General features: G+C 32.3%; 2 protein-coding genes across 7 annotated transcripts in view; both read left to right on the plus strand.

The window, feature by feature from the left end:
- LOC127730324 (beta-1,4-galactosyltransferase 4-like) overlaps nt 1–7,021 on the plus strand; it is a 49,385-nt gene extending 42,364 nt beyond the window's left edge. For 5 of the 6 annotated variants that reach the window (XM_052238703.1, XM_052238713.1, XM_052238707.1 and 2 more), the window contains 3 exons: nt 1,112–1,207; nt 3,925–4,063; nt 4,595–7,021. In XM_052238703.1, the coding sequence (XP_052094663.1) occupies nt 1,112–1,207; nt 3,925–4,063; nt 4,595–4,630 (271 nt within the window). In that variant the 3' untranslated portion in view covers nt 4,631–7,021. The remainder of the gene's footprint in view (nt 1–1,111; nt 1,208–3,924; nt 4,064–4,594) is intronic. The other variant, XR_007995042.1, reaches the window with a different exon arrangement.
- LOC127730362 (uncharacterized) overlaps nt 1–24,597 on the plus strand; it is a 172,447-nt gene that overhangs the window by 119,313 nt on the left and 28,537 nt on the right. The gene's annotated exons all lie outside the window — the stretch shown is intronic.

Below are 24,597 nucleotides of genomic sequence, written 5' to 3' on the forward strand. Positions count from 1 at the left end.
AATTTCGGTAGTATATTTAGAGAACTCTGGAAAAAATATCATCCAGATAACGGTAGGTATTGTTGAATTTATCAACCAAATGTAACAATGATGTGTCTTTACTGAGTTTGGTCATACACTGAGATTCATAGCAATACAGGAATAAATCTGCTATTAAAGGGGCGCAGTAAGTGCCCATAGGAATGCCTACTACCTGACGATACACTTTATCGCCGAAACGTACATATATGTTATCTAGGAGAAAATTTAAAGCTTCAATCATATCCTCACATTTCCAGTAAGTGTATCTAGCATACTTTCCTTTTTCGTTACAGAAAAAGGCTTTAAACGAGTTACAGCAAATAAATTTACAATGCGATTTTTCGAAAGACCATTTTATTAAATATGAAAACTTTTTCTTTATTAGATTGTGTGGAAGTGTAGTGTAGAGAGTAGAAAAATCATAACTGTCAACAGAATTAAAAGGACCATCAAAAGCATGTATTTTTTCTAAAACCTCTAAAGAATTTTTAACACTCCAAAAATAATTAATACCATTATTTTCATAAGCTTTATTACAAAAGGTAATAACCAATTCTTTGATAGTAGTAAGGGAGGTAGTAAGAAGCACTGATTGATTAGTAGTAGAAAACTTACTAGATGCGGAGATGAAACGGAATTTATAGCCGATTTTAGACCATCGGCTGTTCATGTTGACATTGAAGAAAGAGTCATGGTTGTTTTATAAGATTTGTTTCCTTCCGCATATGGCGAAAGATTAGTACTTAATACAAAGATTTCCACCAATATTATGGGCTGAGTAGCCATCACACACAAAACAAACAACAAATTGTTAGAACCACTTCATCGTGGTATCATAAACAATTTAACTCAACTCATCAACTACTTCACAATTAGATATATCAAAAGTTTTGTTGAAAAAACACAAATATTCGGTAGAAAAAAGTCACAAATTCTTTCCACTGCTAATCATTCATGTGTAAAGATATTTCAAAGATTATGCTTTGTTAGGACAGACCAAACACATCATTGAATTGGGGAAAGCAATTTTTTAGTACTTTGTCGTAATCTTTTTAAAAATATGTTTTATATTTGATTTTTTTTTTTTCAGAATAAAACGTAGCAATTACAAAATGACAAGACCATTCGATGCACACGGACATTGTGGAAGTGTTCAACACACTGGACAAAGAACTGGAAATGACAGGTAACTGTGTACTTATGCATCTCATATCTGATTCTTTTCTGGTTTGGCTCTACCTTTTGATTTTCTAGGTTATGTTAGCTGCACAGACGCTAGGGGCATGGATCCCTCATTGTTTCTTCAATTTTTTGTACATTTTAGAATTTTAAGTAAATTTTCCTTAATATTTCAACTCATTTCCCTTATATGTGTTCTTGCTCTTGTCCATTTCGATTTTTCAATATTAGTAGTTTTGACGTGCTGGACCTCTTCTCTTAATTTCCTCAAGGCAGGGAAGATTTATCTTGCCCAAAGTTCATGTCTGATGGCAAACGTAGATGGCGAAGTTCAACTTAACGCGCCATAGACTCCGATTAATTGCATATATTCATGAACTCCTATATGTTCGATAGGTTTACAGTCTTTTTATAATTTTGGTCTACGTCTCTGGACTTCTTACATGCGGTGTTGCCTCGATTTCACAGAAGCATGGGTTCAAATCCTGCGATAAGGGAAGGACAATATTCATACAAATGCATAAGCTATATTTAAGAAGAAGTATGTTATTTTTTGGTGTTTTTTCCTGTATAATCGATGGTTGTGTGATAGGGAATGTCAATCGTAGAGTTGACAAATATTTATGCACTGCTTTCCTTTCGGGAGCAAATAAGTTCACCCGAGTTTTTTTTTTTTTTTGTTAGGTTCGTGTTGCTTAATTCAGTATTTTGTTATTGTAGTTTTTTCTTTTTGTTCATTGTGTTGTTTGGTTTTTTTATTGGACTGGTGAATGTTGCAGAATGCGAGACATAGGAAGGCTAATATGGCGGTGGTGGGGCCTTTAGCTCTCTGCAAACAAAATTATTTCAGAATGTAGTAGACTTCATATCATGTAAATTGATGTAGTATGTTCCGAAGTATCCGTCTGCCATGATAGCTCCTTTGTCCAGGACCCGAGAAGATCCTTTGTCTAGGACCCGAGTCATGTTCCTTCTTGAAACAAACAAATGCGGTCTCACTTATTAGGGACAAGAAGAACAGAATTAACGACAAATAGAAACAAATAGCGACAAGAAGAAAAAATTAGCGACAAGAAGTCAAATTTAGCAACAAGCAAGTTTATATACTATCAAAACAATAAATTTATATAAAAAAAGTCAATTATTTACAGGTTATTATAATTGTTTTATAAACTTTCAAATATTGTTGCATTTAGTAGCTAAGCCGTCTTGAAGTAAATGTTTAGAAAAAAAATATTTATAAAGTATTTATGAATCTGAAAATTTTATTACAATCGCAGAATCATAATGGTGTCACAACAGTGAAGTAATCTTTATAAATAGATTATGTAAAAAAACACATGGCAATTACTCTAAATATAAGAGCATACGGGATGAGCTAATCCTTCCATCATCTGATCATACTAATTGTCCATAAAGAATGACTTAAAGATTGAAGAAAGAACTTAACTCCCCCTTTTCATTCATTCATTCATGCACTTATATACTATATATATGTTGTAAACTGTAAATATAATATTATCTCAAACTTATCCTCGATAATAAAAAAAAACTCTTTCCTTGAACAAATGTTCATTTCCTCTTATTGGTATAATAAAACAATTAAATGCGATTCTCGTAGTTATCTTTATTTGTATATTTAAAACAAACACTTTAATGCATGTTTCTATACTTGTTTATTTGAAATAATTGATATTTAGATTTCTTGACGCTTAGTTTGTTTTTTATCGCTAAATTAGTATTCTTGTCCCTAAATTATTCTTATCGCTTCTTGGAGCTTCTTGTCGCTAATTAGTGAGACCCAAAACATGTATTCTATATATGGTATATGGATTTTTGGAAACAGTAGTTTACTGGTGTCCAAGTCGGATATTTATAAATTTAGAATGATACAAATCAAGGTAAAAAAAACGGACGTATTTCAATGACATTTTTCTCATGAAAATAGTCGTCGTATCTGTAAATTTACCGGTTTTTTTCATATTCCCTATTGTGATATATTTGCTAAGTATGGATTCGCATGGCGGGTGATACATGCATAGAAGCTCAGTCTATCGATGCACTCGGTCTCACTCTGTTTAATAGTTCATGCGATTCTCTTAGTTCTTTTTGTATGTATATTCTAACTGGAATCTTGAATTTGAACATTGGTAAACTACTGTTACTTCTAAATCATTGAAGTAATTATAGAGTTAGGAATGTGGATAAATAATCAACGAAGACCTCATGCACTTCTTTTTCAACAGACACAAACATATATTTAGTTGATAACACATACAGAGATGATTAGTGGTGTGCTAAGTGTCCACCGAGGCTACCATTACACATGTTTTAACTTATAGTTGTCTCAGTTGTCCGTTATGTTGGCTCTAATTTTTTAAGATCGGCCATATAACTTATTTATTCCCTTTTCACGCAGTAATAGGTGCTTTTAAAACATATTATCCTCTAAGCTGGTACCCATTACATCCATGTTACGGTAGTTATCATCGTTTTTGATAATCTGGTCCTACCCCGATTTTTTCTTTTTTTTCCGTATCACTGTGGTATTGTCGAAAATCAAAATAGAATTAGGGAATAACAAAATGCACCTAGAACTTGAGATTGAGTGATACCTCGGGGATGATCTATTTTATACATTCAAAGACGGTAGTTGCATATATGAATTTATCGCGACAGGTTGGTATGTTGAAGAAGAAATTTTAATTTATGGATTTTTTTTAGAATGAAAATGTTACAAATTTCTCGAAAGATTTGGAAACAGGATGGCATCACTGATCTTGAATATAATCTTATAGAAAAGAGAAGAAAGCAACTGTATGTTTGGGTTTATGCGGAAATAAATATGGCGAAAGTAAGAGAGGTAGGTTAATAATTTTTTTTCTATCACTGTTACAAGTGTTTATCAGTTTTTGTCTGTAACTGTCTTAAGAAAATTTGCGATTAGAAAGAAAAGAGCTATCTCTTAAAATTAAACATGGCTTGAATACAGCATGCATTAAGCCAGCTTTTATTATATGTTGCTGAAATGGTTAGGTTTGAACACACCGACATGAGTGTTGTTATGAAACATTTGTTTTGTGCATAGCTCTGTTGGAGTTCGGCATTGAATCGTGGGAACAATACAGAAATACTAAGGATTTTCTACCATATGAATAGATTATCTTACCTGTATTTGGCAATACCTTTCGGTATTTGGGGTCCTCAATGCTCTTCAACTTCGCACTTTATTTGGCCTTTTTAACTTGTTTGATTTGAGCGTAACTAATTAGTCTTTTGTAGACAAACGCGCGTCTGGCGTACACAATTTTAATCCCGATATATATGATGAGTCATTATTATTATGACATTTAACAGTCTGCGATATTCTGATTTATGTTTGTTTCTTTTTCAGAAACTAAAAAAAATGAACAGTCCTGCAAGAAAATAAAGAAAGTCGACAGACGTCACAAAAAGACAGAAACAGTAAACAGAAGACAGTTATCTTTTTGAGTAATATGAAAAGATACAAGTTTGCATTGATCTTAACTACAAATTAACTTGCCTCCATATTAAATCGTGTATGGAGATGCAACATGATTATATCATATGTTGATGCAATAAATACGTTATATTTTAGAGCTTCTCGGGAACTAATCGCTTTCTGCGCTAGATCTAGCTGTGGATTCGTATGTAAAAATGTGCAGTACTTGTAATGTCATCAATACATAATGTATAGCTTCTATGAATTTTAATATTTGCGTTTCCAAAATATTCTGACAGTGACACCAAACTAGTTAAAGGAGAAAACAAAATAGAAAAAATAAAAATAGACCAGGTAATGAATTTATCAATTCAAAGGTAACCATCAAACACACAATGAAATATAAGATAAATATTAAACAACATATTTCGATGAAATGTCTCAATCAGCGATATAATATGTTATGACAAAAGCTTCTTGACTGAATTAAAATAGAACATTGTTGTTCAGTCATGAAGTCTGTGTTCTTTTTTTAATTTCCACAGTGTTTTTTTCATTATATTATCTAGTCAAACCTTAAACTACACACGAATTGATGATACATTTTAAGAGTCCATGCATTGTTTATTGTTTGCACGAATTGCTGATGCATTGTAACGAGTCCATGCATTGTTTATTGTTATGTAATTTTGATATACGTTTTAGTGTGTTCAAAGAGGCTATATTGTATACTATAAATCAAATATCAGAATTGGTTCAAATCGATGACAATGAATTTGACAGCTAATGCCAATTTAAAATTTGCTTTTCTCAATTTTCAAATGAAACAAAACTTTTTTAAAGATGATTTGCAAATAAAAATTTGGCATAGAACATTTTTTTAAGTAAAAAATATAAACTACTTTCATCAGTTTGAAATTCTTTGATAATTTGTCTGTCTAAAAATATAAACTATTTGACTTATAAATGCATGAAATATCTGCAACAATTACAATGTGTCCTTAGTATTCAAGAAAGAAAAGGGTATAAGATAGATATATATTTATATTTGATGGGAAACTATTTTAATTTGTTCAGTGCAGTTTCTTTGCGTCTCTAACATACATGTTACTATATACATCATGTTTTTTTACTTCGCCTTTTTGGTATGATGGGCTTTTACACCACTGTTCTAATTTTATATAATTTTGCTATTTTTTATTTACCTTTATAAATAGTACATAACTTAACATGGAAAATAAATGGTAGACTAAGATGTATATCAGCTGCTATCATAACTAAAAGCCTGATTATTGATTACTTTTCTATGCAAGGTATAGGCAGTATGCATCACTTGATTAAAGATATTGTCGTGAAATATTGAACCGTATGTCACACTTATAATACCCAGACAACATAAACGCGTTATGGCTCTCTTACTGCCCTGGATCGCTAACACTTGCCATCGAAACCGAAAGGTATTATACCAGGCCGCCAATTCCAGTTCATAACAGACTATGTGTGTTTTGTACGAACAATTGTGTTGAATCAGAAAAACACTTTTTTTTTAAATTGCACTCTTTATGATGACCTGAGATGGTTTTTATTTTCTGAATGTTCAAATGATATTGAACATTTTGTTAATTTAGACGATGATCAAAAATTTGTTGAAATTATGAATTGTCATTAAAGGATTTACCTGACCTCGACCTCATTTCTTGGATCAGTGATCAAGGTTAAAGTTATACACGATTAGGTCCGTTTCTCAGATGCTATAAGCAGTAAGTCAAATATATATGGGATAGCATGATTGTAAGGTGTATATACATGTCAGTGTGGCAGGTTTCATCCGACCATGACCTCATTTTCGTGGTTCATTGGTCTATGCTGAATTTTCGTGTTTTGGTCAGTTTTTCAAATACAGTAACAATAGGTCAACTATATTTGGTGTATGAAATGATGGTAAGGTGAACATATGTGCCTGGTAGGGTTTATTTGACCTTGATCCCATTTTCATGGATCATTGGTATTGACATGTTTATGTGATACCTTTATCTTGAAGACAATCAATATAAAATCAATCCTGCTCAGTAAAGCAGGCCAGACATTTCAGCGTGTGTACTCTTTTTGCATTTACTTTTTAAAGAAATAAGAATGTTTAGTGTCTCAACCTATACCTGCTGTGATATTTCAATTAAACGAAACATTCCTTCACATAAGTAAACTCAACATTTCTGATGTATTTTATATAAAAGTGTTTAAAGGAATGACACTGATGTTTGTTATGTAGCATATATTTGTTTTAATGTTGTTTTATATGTTTTATATAAAATAATGTTTATGTATGAAATGAGATTGTTATTAAACATAGAATCTAAACATCAATCTCAACCAAGAACATGATAATATTCCAGAACTGTCTTACATGGTAGACAGTTTCGGTAACTACTATAAAACGGTTTCTTGTAGTCAAGTTGTTAGTCTATTGGTTGTTTGTCTCGCCTGCGACGAAAGTCGCGGAAAGCGAGACATAGTAATTGCTTTTCCGGTGGCGACGATGGAGGAGGATGCGTCAACAATTGTTAAGTTTTCTGCTCAAGTCAGTTTGATAGGAGCTGCTTTTGATAGATCAATGATATTTTGTAAAAAGTTGCTTTACTATCAGTACATATCAGTTTGATGACTATTTTGGGGACTTGCCCCCTAGGTCATGGTCCAGTGACTTTGAATTAATAAATAATTTTCAATGATAACTTTTCTGCTTAAGTCAGTTTAATAGGAACAACTTGCGATAGATTAATGATATGTTCTATACAGTTGCATTGCTATCAGTACAACATTCTACAAATCTGTTTGATGACTATTTCAAGGCCCTGCCCCCTAGGACATGGTCCAGCGACTTTGAATTGTTGCAATGTTGCTCCATCAGATTATCTTTTTCGATTTTTCTGCAGCCAGGCGAGACATATCTCTGTGTCAACAGTTTATTTAAGAATAATCGAGGGTTTGTGGTCGGTTGTGCAGTCCAATATTTTGAAAATTACTGTTATCCTATTTATGTATAATGAGCAAAAACTATATATCTATCCAAATTCTGTCTTTAAACTCTAACTGTTTAATGGGAGGTCTATATTTTTCCTGAAATGTTCTGAGCTGAATTTTAATGCACGATACATCAGATTTATTCGAAGCTTTTATGGACTCTGGGCGATTTAGTGGATGACTTTATATGGGTATTTGTATATTGCTGAATACTCGGCTGTATGTTCATAAACTGTTGATATCCTTTATTTTTGTTGTTTGGTTGCTGTCTCATTGACGTATACGCCACATCTATCTGACAGCTTTTATCGAAATTACAGTTTTTTTAATTCATACCATCTTTACGAGTTTATTATTTGATGACGTTCAGAAATATGACACAATGTTTAACAGTAAATTACTCTGAATTTTAAGTTAAAATTGGAAGACTGTGAAAAAAAATTAATTACTTCTTTCAAGCATGAATGGTTATGGTTACTTAAGTGTACAGCAGGTAAATTATAAGTTTGAATATAAGCACAATGAATCTATTCTTTTCGCTTGTTGAGAACCAAAATTTTCAGTGGTTTCAAATATTGCTTTCTGATCTCAACATTTAACCAATTTCAAATATTTGATAAGTACGTCTAAACAAGTGACAACTCTACGACAGATCTATGCATTGGATCACCAGTGAAGGTGATACACGGCTGAAAACACATATTATATTCATAATTACTCTAAATATCAGCATAACAATGTTTAATCTGCAAATTATATATATATATATGATCCGTTTATTTGGCAATCGCCAATGGCAGTCAGCAGGGTTTAAGAACATTTGTTGTTCGACCTGTTAGTCAAATGCGTTTTGTTAAAATATACTTTTTCACTATTTTGGAAAATGTTGTTTGTGCTGTATTTAGACCCCTCTAACAAGAAATTTGTTTTGCATGCACACGTATAAAAATTGCGGTTTTTATCCAACGCAATCATAGGTTTGAACGTTGTTTTTAATTTAGACTTGTTCATATTTTTTCGTTTGGGCTTGTATTATATTTGCCTTCGGGTTTATATGATCCGTTCATCCAATTTGACTCCTCAAAATTCAAGAGTCTATCCTAAATTGAGGTAAATTGTATGGCTTTCCAAATACCATTTCGATTCCTAACTCACTGAAGAGACATCAATTGTCGAAATCCGGATATGGTGTACAAAAACCTTTGCACCTTTTGTTTGCGGTATACCATCTTTTCCGAAGTTTATTGTTTTCTGTTTAGTATTAAATTTATAATTAAGATCCATTTATTACATCGGTGATCCGTTTATTTGGCAATCGCCAATGGCAGTCAGCGGGGTTTAAGAACATTTGTTGTTCGACCTGTTAGTCAAATGTGTTTTGTTAAAATATACTTTTTCACTAGTTTGGTCTTTTGGAAAATGTTGTTTGTGCTGTATTTAGACCCCTCTAACACGAAATTTGTTTTGCATGCACACGTATAAAAATTGCGGTTTTTATCCAACGCAATCATAGGTTTGAACCTTGTTTTCAATTTAGACTTGTATATATATATATATCATGTACTGTGTTACAACTCTAGATTAAACTGACGAGGAAAGGTAACACTAGGCCACCGAAAGCTGAATTTTTAGTTCAGTCTAGGTGGCCGAGTGGTCTAGAGCGCTGGACACAGTGCTGGCGGTGTTGTCTCGACATCTCTTTAGCATGAGTTCGAATCCCGGCGAGGGAAGAACAAAAATTTGCTTCCTCAAATTTTCAGATTTAACATTGTTGTGCTGATATTTAGAGTAATTATTAATATAATATGTGTTTTCAGCCGTGTATCACCTACACTGTTGAGCCAATGGATGAATCTGTCGTAGAGTTGTCACTTGTTTAGACGTACTTACATATATATATATATATATATATATATATCTATGATTAGTTTATTTATACTAATAACTAGACCTAATCACAAACTAATACATTGTTGACGCCGCCGCCGCCGACACCGGAAACAGCATACCTATGTCTCGCTTTTTGACTCCGTCAAGGCGAGACAAAAACGATAATCAAAGCTCTAATTACAATGTTGAGTTGATAACCTTTTAGAATAATTTTACCCGGATAATTTCTAAATTTCCGGGCTCGGTAAACAACATCACCGTACAAATTAGGATGTGCTATTTCGTTTGTAATAAGTTTTCGACGGGTACAACCGAACTTGCAACCCAAATCTTTGTATTTATGGAAGAATTTAGTAAAGGTTTTAAGTAATTTGTGATAACGAAATCCCTGACTTAATAATTAACCAGTTATACATAGATTACGCTCATTGAAATCCAAAACGGCACCACAGACACGGGCATAGGAACATCACCGTCCAAAAAAGGAAAATTAATAATGGGAAATAAAATCGTCCTTTTTGCCGTAAATTTTTGTGTAGAGTTTCTGGTGTTAAACTGACACATATATAAATCTAGGAAAGGACAGTTACTGCTGCTAATATTTGATTGATTGATTGGTGTAAACGCCACTTTCAACACTATTGTGCTATTTCGTGGCGGTCAGTTTTTATTAGTGAAGGAAGCCGGAGAACCCGGAGAGAACCACAGACCTTCGGTAGGAAAACTGACAATCCTAGTCAATTAAGATTGAAGTCGAGTGCACCTGCCCGTGCGGAATTCGAACCCACAACCTCAGTGTTGACTGGCTAGTGATACAGTAGTTTTCGACTACTTTTTTCTCTTGATTACTTAGACCACTCGGCCAGCGAGGCCCCATTAATATTTGTTTCATTTAAAGTAAGTTCCTTTGGGTAAATATCGGCAGTATATTTAGAGAATTCTTGATTATTCAACGAAAAAATATCATCAAGATACCGGAAAGTGTTGTTGAATTTGTCAATTGAATGGAATTTAGACGGGTCTTTACCGAGTTTGGCCATAAACTGTGATTCATAACAGTGCATGAACATGTCTGGCTCTGCTATTACAAAAAATGATTTTTTTTTACTGAAATAGTCATAATCATGTAGCACTACGGTTAGATATACAATCAACTTAATCTTGCTGCTATTATAAGATTACACGTTTCAGTTCAACAAACGACGAAAGATTTCCATTTAACATAGTACACTCGATCAAAGGTCGCTCGTGTTCCTCTTATCTGTAGTAAACATTTAAAGCACCCTTTTTAAATAAACGCAAAAATTAATGCAAAGTAATAAATCAAAACGTTAAAAAGTAAATCAAAGTCTATGCCTTTATATAGGAACCATTTACAGCGTCGCTGATGGTTCGCGTGTGCTACAGCAACACGTCACAGCTTGTTTGCATACCCAAGAGTTGTGCATTTAGTTTCTTTTAGAAAAGGAGTTCAGTTTGGTTTTCTGGGGGAAATGGAAGCATACACAACTTGTTTTCCTGTCTGACAAAGTGATACCAAAATTTTATAAGAGGAAATATACTACAGAGCCTAGATATGTAAGAGTATAGTGTTAAATAAGGGTCTTTTATTTAATTAACATATTTTACTTTTATGATAACAGACCAGAATGACTAGTGGTCATTTTTCAATACTATGCAACATTATCATTGAATATGGTTGTTTCTGAATCAACATAAATACAATAAGGTCTAAAATTATGTAGATCGTTGTATTTTATTTTTCGTCGTTACTCGGCAAATTCTGCATGAAAATATACTTCAACGTTACGTTTTTTTTTTACGTTATTTTTTTTAAGAAAACAAGCAGCACAGAAGAATGAAAGGCAAAATATTAAAGTCATATAAATATGTTTTTTTTTAATAACAGAGTGGCTAATGTGTATTATAAAACACTTATATCACCAACTCAGAAGTCAGTGCTTCGGTACTGTCATGATTTATAACAAACTTTCCTTAATTCTCCGTTGATAAAAAGAAATTAGTAAGAAATAAAGGTCCCAACTCCCTCAGGCAACGTCGACCTTTGATGAATTAGGCTATGTTTAGGTCCTTTTTGTTCATAAAGCCTTCATGTGTGTCGGTCTTATACATCCTTGGCTCTCGTATAATTATGTTTGAGCATAATGAAGGTAAATTCAGAAAACCTCTTCGAATGAATGAAATTTGTCAAACGTTATTTTCATTGTACATATACTTTCTTGTAATGTTTTCCAAATCTTCAAGAAATGTACTCCTACTGAAGTATTGTCTTCGCGTGCTTCAATTTGTCGACAGCTTTCCGTATGCAGTGACCTTACATTACATCTCTCGTTAGAATTTCGGTAATTGCATAGGCAAGTACGAAGGAGACAACCGTGATGGAAGAAAATATAAACAAACGTGGAATGAATTTATAACTAACCGATTCTGAAGATAAAATTATCACACACCAAATCATTTAATAGCTATGAAAAAAAACCATTTACAAAATATTAAGAAATAAGTATGTGCTTTGCTTATTGTTGAAGGCCGTACGGTGACCTACAGTTGTATATTTCTGTGTCATTTGGTCTATTGTGGAGAGTTGTCTCATTGGCATTCATACCAAATCTTCTTTTTATATAAATGAACGCATTAGTTCAATAATTTCAAAAATGTTATAATCACCATAAAATCGTTTCAGACTTTAAGAAACAGGAAAATACAGGACCGTAAATTATATGGTGCCATGTAGGCAGTTGTCTCCTATTGCGGGCCAGCCAGAAAACGTAATAATAATAAAAACAAGAAACAAAAATTAAAAATACTATCGCCAAAAGGAGCGAAATCACGATTTAGTAAAAGTGAAATTACGATCTTTCAACAGTAAATATACAATGGTCTCGCTCCACAATATTTGTGCGAATTAATTCCCCCAACTATACAAAGTACAACTGTTTATTCACTGCGTAATGGCAATGACTTAATAGCCCTAGACTCTCTTTAACAAATTCTTCATTTATTCCATCGTCTATCAGAGAATGGAACAAACTTGATAATTCTATCCGTACCCTTAATACCCTATCTGAGTTCAAATGCTCTTTGTTGAAAAATACATACGAAACAAAGAGTCAAGACTGTACCTAGGTATTACATGTATGGTCCGCGGAAATTGAATGCGATGTTAAGACTCATTTATAAATTTAATAACGACATATTTGAATCAAATATAATACAGAGTCCATATTGTGACTGTGGTGCTCCACGTGAGTATGCATTTCATTTCTTCTTTGATTGCCATAGATACACCGACATGAGGAACGATATATATATAGACAAACATTCATCGTTTTCAAGTGACAACTAATCTAGAGTTGGTTTTTGAGGGTAGACAAACATTAATATACGAGGAATACTGTGAAATCTTAAAAGATGTCTTTAAATTTATAAAATAAACCAAAAAGATTCATCGTAGTATAATCAAATAAGATATAGATAAAAAAAAATCACCGTGTCAACAGAATTCCACGTATTTATTATTATTCTTTTTTTTTCAATATTCTCTTCTTTTTTTAATTGTTAGGGTTTTTTTTCAGACTGTGTGCATATGCCTCTTTTTACTCAGTATTACATTTAAGATAGATCTACTGAACTGTTCATGCTCTGTATAATTGTAATTGTTATATTATGTACAAGAGAAGACTTCATAAGTTGGTTAAACTTGAGTCCGATCCTATATTTGTCTCTTTGAGCAAATAAAATCGTTACTAGTAACTAAAAACTACAATTGATAGTTTAGGCAACCTTGTAAATTCGACCGTATTGAAATCTTGTGAAAAGACAGATTGATGAACCCTTTCTTCATGATAAAGCACGAGCAATAGTTCAATGTTTATAATTGATGCATGGCTTCTTTTTTAAGACAGATTGTCACTATCAAAGTTAACTTGGTTAAAGTCATCAGTTGTCACTATCGAAGTTTTTCATCAAAAAATAAACTTTGACCAGGTAAACTTGGTACAAGTCATTGGTTGACACTATCAAAATTTTTGGTCAAAGAAAAACTGCACTGTGTTTGGATAAGTCCCGTTTAAGTCCATCCAAGTTTCAAGATAAATAGGATGAGATTCTATTCCAAGCAAGTCCGTCAGAGTTTTCGATAAAAGTTAGTTTTTCCGGCTATAATAAATCAAAGACGGAATACCAATACTTTAAACTTTTATAACAAGGTCCGGACAGTACCAGACATAAAATTAAAACTGACTTCATAATAACACACAAAAGTATATAAAAAAACAGTATCTATAGAGAAGATTAGTGTCCAACGGAGGATTAACTTATTATCGTCAAGGTGGTTTCCAAACATATACGCGTTATTGAACTACCTTAAAGAAGAGCAGGCAACAAACGAAGTGACCATCATCTAGTACCAAGCCGGGAGAGTACGACCAACAAAGAGAAGAAAATATACTAAATCGACGCCTACAAGAACTCATAGATCGTCTTCAGAATGGTTAATTTAGTGTTTTTAAGCATGCTAACATTGCCTCTTATTTGTTACACTTGGACTAAATTGTTTGCAATCACATGATGTGTTGTGTTGTGCTGTTTATGATATGTATTATGTGTGTTTTATTGTTGTACCTATGTATTGTGTGTGCTTTATTGTTGTACCTTCTGCAGTATGTGTGCTTTGTTTTATAGTATCTGCTCTTCGTGTCATATGTGTGCTTTAATGAATTAAACTGTTTATTTTGTGTGCTTTAGTACACATTTATGTAGAATTGAGTAGTGCTTGATATGTGCTATTTTATGACTTAATATTATATTCTATGTTTGATGATACTTCAACAGTACCTATTATGTGCCAAAATAAAATATGTTAATATTATTATTTGTTCATGTTTATTTCATATTTCATATGTTACATTGATTAGTTACCTGTAATTACCTGCTACACACTATAAAACAAATTAATTACTATCACAACAATTCCCGATTGTCCCACATTTAAACTTCCCAATTGTCCCACAAACATATTCCCGATTGTCCCACAAAATTTCATTACTTTTTTACCTGTAATTTCAAAAAGTGGGACAATCGGGAAGACACCGTTTCCAATGGTTTGTCCACATTTAATTATAGCAATTATCTATGTCATCTATTGGTAAAGAAAACAAAAAAGACATAAGGTTTAATGTGCATACAATTGTAAAGTCTGTTCCAATTGGTATTAAATTAATTTTTAGATTATTCAATTCTTTATTACTTTAAGCACATTATGCTTATCAGTGCAATAAATACAAATATATTTTTTATAACATAACATGACATAATACATCAGAGAAGCAAATAAATATCAAGTATTGACCACTAACAGTTTCGGTCCTATGATTAAGTGCATTAAACAATAATTTACACAAATTACGCAAATCTTTGACATTTTCAGTGCTGAGAAGTTGCACTAATTTGAACGACGATGGACGTCTATAATAATAAGGTTTAATAAACTGTCTCCTTAAGTCTCTATAGCATTCACATTGTAAAACAAAAAGGAATTCATCATCAGTGGTATTCAAAGTACAAAGAGTACACTTTCTATCTAACCTATTTACTCCATGATAACGGCATACTTTAACAAACATGTGAAGACAATCTAAGCCGAGTTAAATACACTCTAAAATTCATATGTTTAGTTAGATAATTCTGTAAACATACATTATTGACAATATATTTATATAAATAACACTAAGACGAAATGTTCCTTTGATCATTCAAAGTCTGTTTTGCTTGATCATATATCCTTGTTTTTACAAATAATAACAAATTTGTATCAATAATCAAATTGTCTTGGTTATACCAAATCTCATTTAAACCTAAGTTAAATAATAATTGTTGTAGTTGATAAATCCAACTGCTTCTAATGTTACACAAATTATACAGTTGTTCCCTGTAGCAGTTTTTAAGAATACAGTTGCTTGTGGATAATAATTTTAACCAGTACTTCACTATTTTGTACATTCTAAAATATACCAAAGGATATCTACCCAATTCAAAATAAACCATAACATTTGTTGTACACTGTTTGACACCTAATATATTTTTGCAAAAATCAAGTTGTATTTTTTCAATATTTGGAGCTTTATGGAAGCCCTATATTTCACAACCATAACATAGAACACTACTAATGTAAGTATAAAAAAAATTCAAATATGTAAAAACATTCAAATACAATGACGAAACCTTAGACTTTAAACCAAATACAGCTTTTCTACTTTGCTCAGCTAAATGTTTTTTCAGCTTTAGCAAATTTACCGTTAACATTTAACAGTACACCAAGGTAACACAATTCATCCACTATGTCAATAGAATTGCCATCATAATACCAAATTTCTTCGTCTTTCACAAAACCTCCGTTTCTAAATACCATAATTTTTGTTTTGGCAATATTTACAAGTATATAATAATAATGTGTCTAACATATCTTGCAAGCCAATAACTGAATCAGAAAATAAAATCATGTCATCAGCGTTCATAAGTAAAAATAATGATAAGTCTTGAACTTCATATGGTATATTACTATTACTATTACGTAGGAATTCCATTTCAAAGTCATTGACATATAACGAAAAGAGTATAGGAGAAAGAACTTCCCCTTGCATAAGACCAACTGAACTTGTAAACTTGTAAACTGCTCAGAATAAAAACCATCAATTTTCACACATACTTTTACTGTAGAATACATTGATTTTAAAACAGACAGCAATTTGCCTGTTATACCAACTCTTGATAGTTTCAACCATAAGTTAAGTCTAGTTACGGAGTCAAATGCCTGTTTGTAGTCAACGAAACAGCAATATAAACGTTTTTTCTTGAAAAGTGCTTTCTGGACGAGTGTCAACAAACAATAAATTGCATCAACACTGCTGCTACCAGGGCGAAATCCAAATTGCGCATCTGTAATAATATCATTATTCTTAGACCATTTTATTAGTCTTGAATTTATAACAGATGTAAACAAGTTTAGCTAAATTACTGACCAAACTCATTCCAAGATCGGAGGGGTCGCCTGTTTTAAAAACAGGAATTAACACTCACTGCGAGTGCCCAAGATTTCGGAAAATGTCCTGATGCTAATATCCTATTGAATATTTCCTCTAGGAACGGTAGCAGAATATCCTTGAATTCGATGAATAACTCGTTAAATGTACCATCAGTACCATGACATTTACCACGTTTAAGGTTAGAAATACACTTCAGAATTTCATCTTGTGTAATAATTCGATCAAGGTCATCATATGTTGTGTCGGAAAGAAACGGTCTCTGGAGTATCGACTGTCACATTTAATACCATCATTTGTGACCTAATTTCTAAAATGCTCGAAGAATTCTGAAAGTGACACATCAGAAGTTTTGGCTCTCTTCTTTTGAAACAGTTTATAATATTTCTTTGGGTCGCTTTTACGCAATGCAGCTATCACATCACCCTCTTGACGCTTATATTTTCGTTTTAGTTTAATTTCTAAACGCTTGTATCGTCTTTTAGACATAACTAATATTTGATGATTTTCGACATTTTTGTCTCTATTAAATGTATACAAAGAACTTATATAGATAGATCGAAGTCTTTTGCACTCGTAGTTAAACCATGGTTTGTCATCATTATATCGGGTCATCTTACTACGGGTACGATCACAAATATTATTTGAATTATGTGAGTTACAAAAGAATGGGGAAATAATGTCCATCAAATTGGAAGTAAACGATTCAACATAATTGTCAATACCATCTTGGGATTTTTCAATATCAGAAAATACTATCTGGCTAAGTGAACCACTGTTTACAGTTAAAAACTCATAACACTGATCTTTTATCTCTTCCTTCCATCGGTAACTATTATATGAGTTGTTTGACGTACCACTGTTACGCTCAGGCTCTTGTGAATCGTCCAATATGCATCGCAAGCGAACATGTAAAGGCGCGTGGTCACTAAAAGAAGTGAAGTTACAAACAATAAACTGGTCTATAATGTGTAAAAAGTCATATGGAACCAATAAGTAGTCCACAACACTCATTCCCCGGGAACCACAAAATGTGTAGTCATTAGCTAAGCTATCCTTATGTCGACCGTTCAAAATCCGTAGACCAGTGCTTCTACACAGATTTAACAATTTAACCCGAACTCATTAGTACTTTGATCTGGATTTCTTCTTACTGGTAGATTTGTGTCATTTAGATACCCCAAAAATATGGTTGAATCTATCAAAAATGGGGCCACATACATTGTCATTTATTATAAAATCATTAACTATAGCAGTTCTTGCATTCATATCACCTAGTAAAAATACCTTTGAAATATCTGATGAATATTTTTCAACAGAATTTAACAAATCATAAAATAAATCACAATTATACATTTTGAAATAGTTTGAAAAAGCAGGAGGCAAATATACACATCCAATAAAATAATCAAACCCACAAGTTGATATATCCTTTGACACCTTTAGCCATATAATTGTATCGTTCTGAATATCAACTACTTCAACATACTTTGCAAAACAGTTTTTTATTAACAAAATTTAGTCCACCGCCTTGTTTATATTTACTTTTTTGTAATGGGACTGGCTTACAAATATAACCATCTACAATATCATCAAATGACTTATCAATCCAACACCCAGACAAAATAACAATATCATATGTTTTAATGTAAGATAAAAAATTTGGCTCATTAAGTTTATCATGTAAACCACCATTAATGTTCCAATACAAAAAGTTAATAAAGGAGATGCTTCTCGATTTGTCCTAATCTGGACCCGTGTGCATATCTGCTAACACTTCAAAGCGGGATCCACTAGACGAGCCATCACTCACTGAAGATTTACTAGGTTTTATACTTGAAATGCTCGGTGTTTTTTCGGCCACTGAAAACCCTGGACCCTACGATGCGTCCGACATTCTATCACCTGACTGATCACGACGTGTAATTTTGACTAGTTCGTTTGATTTAACCACAGTCTGCTCACCATCAATAAAAAGTTTATCTTTATTAAATTAAACTCTTTTACCTGCCTCTTTTGCTTTTTTATACACAGGAAATAATAGTTTACGTTTTTCATGAATAGCTTTCGGAAAGTGTTCAGAAATTGAAATGGTTGACTCTTTTAATTTTCGAGAGTTTTGACGTACAGTGTCCCTTTGTTGACGTTTTATAAATTTTACAATTATGGGGCGCGGCTTACGCATATTCCGACTCGACTTGTTAACGGATTTCTTTCCCATCCTAAAGGCAGATGCTATTTCAATCTGTTCTCGATTTTCCAGAGATGAAGCACATATGTTTCTAATGCTATCAATACAGTCATCGCCCTCCTCCTCCTCGATACCAAAAAACATCAAATTGTCCCTCAAGTTTTCACATTGTAGTTGTTCAAGCTGATCAGCCATACTCCTGTTAATAACACGCAATGAAGTTATATCATCGGCAATGACTATTTTCAACGTCCTCAACTCGTTTCACAAGACCATCAACAACTGATCCCATTTTTGTCAACTTAGAGTCAATGCTTATAACTGATGACTTTATTTCATCAACCGAATTCATTCTCAATGTAAGATTATCAATTTTATTTATCAGGTCGGACATCCATGGGGTGGACTGCTGAGCGATGTAGGAGGAGGGGGTACAAAGTCATCCCGGTCATTCCGGTATGCGATGCTTGCTGTAAAGGATAATGCTGAGATATAATACTAAATGGATTTGTGTCCTGTGATGATGCAAAATTGACCGTTGGCATCACATTAGCACCAGATGAGTTTGTTATTGGTTGTGACATATTAAAAATGGTGGAGGAATCAAACGCGCCACAATCAGTTTTACTTTGAACTCGTTTTCTTTTTGGTTGCGGCTTTGTTATCCTTCTTTTATGTTCCATTAGGTCTGTTAAATAATTTTACCATACACTGACCATATTAGACCAACCAACCAACACTGGAGACATCTTAAATAACATTTTTAGAGATGCCAAACATGTCCATACAGTCCAGGAGGACATAACTCAGATTATTAAGTTATGGCAAAGGCAGTTGCAAAGTCAGCAAGTCGAGCATTAGGCCTTCTTATTGTAAAATGTAAGGCACATGGTGGCTTTCAACACAATATTTTCACCAAATTGTTTGACTCTTTAGTTTGGTCAGTCATCAATTACGGCCCAGCTATTTGGGGTAAGAGTGAGTTCTCTTGCATTTCAGCAGTTCAGAACCGAGCCATGAGATTTTATATGGGAGTTGGAAAGTATACCCCCAATGATGCTGTTTCACGTGACATGGGTTAGAAGCTTCCATATGTTGAATAGTGGACTAACATTTTAAGACACTGGGTTAGATGTATAAAAATGGATAATGATAGAATAAAATATAAAGTGTTAAAATGGTCAATTAGAGGTAGTTATAAAATTAAAAATTGGAATAATAAAGTTATGGAAATGTATGGACAGATTTTGTAATGTAGATGAATATATACTGGATAAAAATACAATTTATCAGTTAGAAGAAAATATTTTTGATAATTATAAAACTGAATGGAGTACAAGGCTTGATTCTTATGGTCAAGGAAATAAGTTGAGAACTTATAAATTGTTTAAATTTTCATACTATACTGATATTTGTTACAAAATATACCTACTGGGCATGTTGGATTCTCTTCTTAATTTTGTTGTGCCATCCTTCCAGGTGGTTAAAGGTGCTGTTTCCTTCGGTGGAGTAGTTGTTCCATAAAAAGTGGTATCCTTCAACCCAAAAATCTGTCACGTAATCAGTAAATAATGTTGTAGCGGGTATGTTGTCAGCTTCACCAATGTCTTCTAATATTATAAGCCAAACATCCTCAACAAGGTGGGGTTGAATTTTATAAAATTTTACAGGTAAAATAAAGGTAAACAAATGTGACTATATTTCAGAAATAAACTATAATTGTTAAAACAACAAAACACCCTATGTTTTTACAAACCTGCAATTAAATGTGGGCAAACCAGGATGACAACGTTTCCGGTGCTTTGCTTTTGCGCCATTGGCATTTCATTTACGCCAAAATAATCTTTCATTTGCGCCACAAACCATATTTCATTTGCGCCAATAATACAGGTAAATAGTATAAAAAATAGTTTTATTCAAAAGAGACTTTTAATAATAACTTTAAAACACAGTTTTTTATTGCAAATAAAGCATGTTCCTCCGAAATCAGCCATCGTAACCATAATGAAACATATACACTGATACGTTATTAATAAGACACTTTTCATAATAATGTTAAAACACAACTAGTTTTGTTATAAATTAACGAGATCACGAAACCTTAAAGAAAGCAATATACACTGGAGTAAAACCAAAAGTTTGTTCTGACACAAGACTTGTAAGCAACGGCTCGGATGTACTCATGTATACTGGATAACCTTTATGTGTGGTCATAAAAAACTAGACACTTATTTCCTCTAAATAAAAATAAGGAGATGTAGTATGATTGCCAATGAAACAAATATCCACCAAAGTTTAAACGAAGTAGTTGAAAGCAATTATAGGCAACCGTGCCTTCAAAAATGAGAAAAACCTCATTCCGTATAGGCAGCTATAAACGGTCCAACGTGAAAAATATGAAACAATCCAATTCTGAGAAAATTAACGGCCTGTTTGTCAACCTAAGTGACTCTCAGTTTTATATTAGAAATGACTCATTGAGCATGAGCTTACTTAGTTATCCGGGGGGAATACTCTAAAAAAAATCTTATTCACGATGTAGCAATGAATATTTAGACTTTTCCGTAATTGATGTTACCTGTAAAATGGCGCAAATTAGTTTTTATTTTTTGGCGCAAATGAAATATAACCTTGTGGCGCAAATGAAAGATTGGATTTTGTAAAAATTGGCGCAAATGCAATGCGCCCACCGTTTTCAATACGACAAACATCCATTTTAACAATGAAATTAATTAACCACACGTAAAATGTAAAAGATTAGATTTGAAATTGTTTTGTCAAATTGGTTTCATGGATAAATATTATTATCCTTACATCGTATATTTTATGTTTTGGATTAATTTTTTTTGTTGAGAAAAGTTTCTGCAGATATTTTCATGTTTGTTTGAGACATGTAGTCATATGAGATCCATTAGTAATTTCCATGTTGGAAACTATCAGACCAATCTATTTAATGTCTGAGGGTTTTAGCTGTTCCCCTAATGGATCGGTAGTTTCTTTCCGAGATCCTTTATCGTTGGATTTTCGGCTTTCCTCTACCAGGAAAACAGCTGGGCATTTAGAGGTATCGGTTTGGAATCCAAGTATGTCCTTACCGGTTTCCCGTTCGTTGCCTTGGCATTTTTGCGGCATTCGCGGTGACCTTATCCTTTATTTTGTATATAATTGTTTTATATTTTGCATTTTTTTATATTTTTGAGGATGAGCGAATCATGTGAGTGGCGTGTTCGTATGTAACTTGTTTTATTGCATTGTACTTACTTGTTTTATTGCATTGTACTACTTGTTTTATTGCATTGTACTTACTTGTATTATTGCATTGTACTTATTGTTTGTCGGGAAGGTTAACTTTCTGGTAGTAAGACCTGTCACGGCCAGGCTGGGAAACTGGATAGGCAAATGCTCACATTAAATCTGTACCGATACAGTGTGTTAGATGTCCTCCTTTACACCACAACCCATGGTGGTGCTCCTACTAAAGGAGGAAGATACAGAACATACATACATGTACATACAGATAGAGGGATTAACAAATTATCACTATAGCACTTAAAATGTATTGTCTGAATTTGATTTATTTTTAATTCACATTTGTCCAAATCTTCATGGTTATTTTATTTGTAATTCACAATTGTCCAAATCTTCCTGGTTATAGAAACGTTGACCAAGAAAACTTGTACAAGAAAAGTTTGATAGTGACAACAGGATTTGAGGTATTTCATTAATTTTATGGATAAGTCTTTGTAATGTAAGGATTATCTTATAATTTGGGAAATTTTGATAAATTTTAAATTGTGTTTTGGACATTAGATGAGACAACAAATACTATGAAATGGTAGGAATTGTACAAGTTCCTTTTTTGTGAGTATGAATGTACATCATGTCCTCTTTTAGTATCGTTCTGTTTATTTACAGTTGAAATCAATACAGTCAAAATTTTAGTTACATATATAAATATAATTCCACAGCCAGTGTCTTATTATATTGCATTAAGTGGGGGTTATCAACTTTAAATGTTTATTATATTTCATTAAGTGGGGGTTATCAACTTTAAATGTTTATTATATTACTATTTCATTAAGTGGGGGTTATCAACTTTAAATGTTTATTATAGTACTATTTCATTAAGTGGGGGTTATCAACTTTAAATGTTTATTATAGTACTATTTCATTAAGTGGGGGTTATCAACTTTAAATGTTTATTATAGTACTATTTCATTAAGTTGGGGTTATCAACTTTAAATGTTTATTATAGTACTATTTCATTAAGTGGGGGTTATCAACTTTAAATGTTTATTGTCTTTCATTAAGTGGGGGTTATCAACTTTAAATGTTTATTATATTACTATTTCATTAAGTGGGGGTTATCAACTTTAAATGTTTATTATAGTACTATTTCATTAAGTGGGGGTTATCAACTTTCAATGTTTATTATATTACTATTTCATTAAGTGGGGGTTATCAACTTTCAATGTTTATTATATTTCATTAAGTGGGAGTTAACAACTTTAAATGTTTATTATATTACTATTTCATTAAGTGGGGGTTATCAACTTTAAATGTTTATTATAGTACTATTTCATTAAGTGGAGGTTAACAACTTTAAATGTTTATTATAGTACTATTTCATTAAGTGGGGGTTATCAACTTTAAATGTTTATTATAGTACTATTTCATTAAGTGGGGGTTATGAACTTTAAATGTTTATTATAGTACTATTTCATTAAGTGGGGGTTATGAACTTTAAATGATATTATAGTACTATTTCATTAAGTGGGGGTTATGAACTTTAAATGTTTATTATAGTACTATTTCATTAAGCGGGGTTTATCAACTTTAAATGTTTATTATAGCACTATTTCATTAAGTGGGGGTTATCAACTTTCAATGTTTATTATATTACTATTTCATTAAGTGGGGGTTATCAACTTTCAATGTTTATTATATTTCATTAAGTGGGAGTTAACAACTTTAAATGTTTATTATATTACTATTTCATTAAGTGGGGGTTATCAACTTTAAATGTTTATTATAGTACTATTTCATTAAGTGGAGGTTAACAACTTTAAATGTTTATTATAGTACTATTTCATTAAGTGGGGGTTATCAACTTTAAATGTTTATTATAGTACTATTTCATTAAGTGGGGGTTATGAACTTTAAATGTTTATTATAGTACTATTTCATTAAGTGGGGGTTATGAACTTTAAATGATATTATAGTACTATTTCATTAAGTGGGGGTTATGAACTTTAAATGTTTATTATAGTACTATTTCATTAAGCGGGGTTTATCAACTTTAAATGTTTATTATAGCACTATTTCATTAAGCGGGGGTTATCAACTTTAAATGTTTATTATAGTACTATTTCATTAAGTGGGGGTTATCAACTTTAAATGTTTATTATATAGTACTATTTCATTAAGCGGGGGTTATCAACTTTAAATGTTTATTATAGCACTATTTCATTAAGTGGGGGTTATCAACTTTAAATGTTTATTATAGTACTATTTCATTAAGTGGGGGTTATCAACTTTAAATGTTTATTATAGTACTATTTCATTAAGTGGGGGTTATCAACTTTAAATGTTTATTATAGTACTATTTCATTAAGTGGGGGTTATCAACTTTAAATGTTTATTATAGTACTATTTCATTAAGTGGGGGTTATCAACTTTAAATGTTTATTATAGTACTATTTCATTAAGTGGGGGTTATCAACTTTAAATGTTTATTATAGTACTATTTCATTAAGTGGGGGTTATCAACT

The sequence above is a fragment of the Mytilus californianus genome, unplaced genomic scaffold (genome assembly GCF_021869535.1).
Source record: "Mytilus californianus isolate M0D057914Y unplaced genomic scaffold, xbMytCali1.0.p SCAF_1, whole genome shotgun sequence".
Lineage (NCBI taxonomy): Eukaryota > Metazoa > Mollusca > Bivalvia > Mytilida > Mytilidae > Mytilus > Mytilus californianus.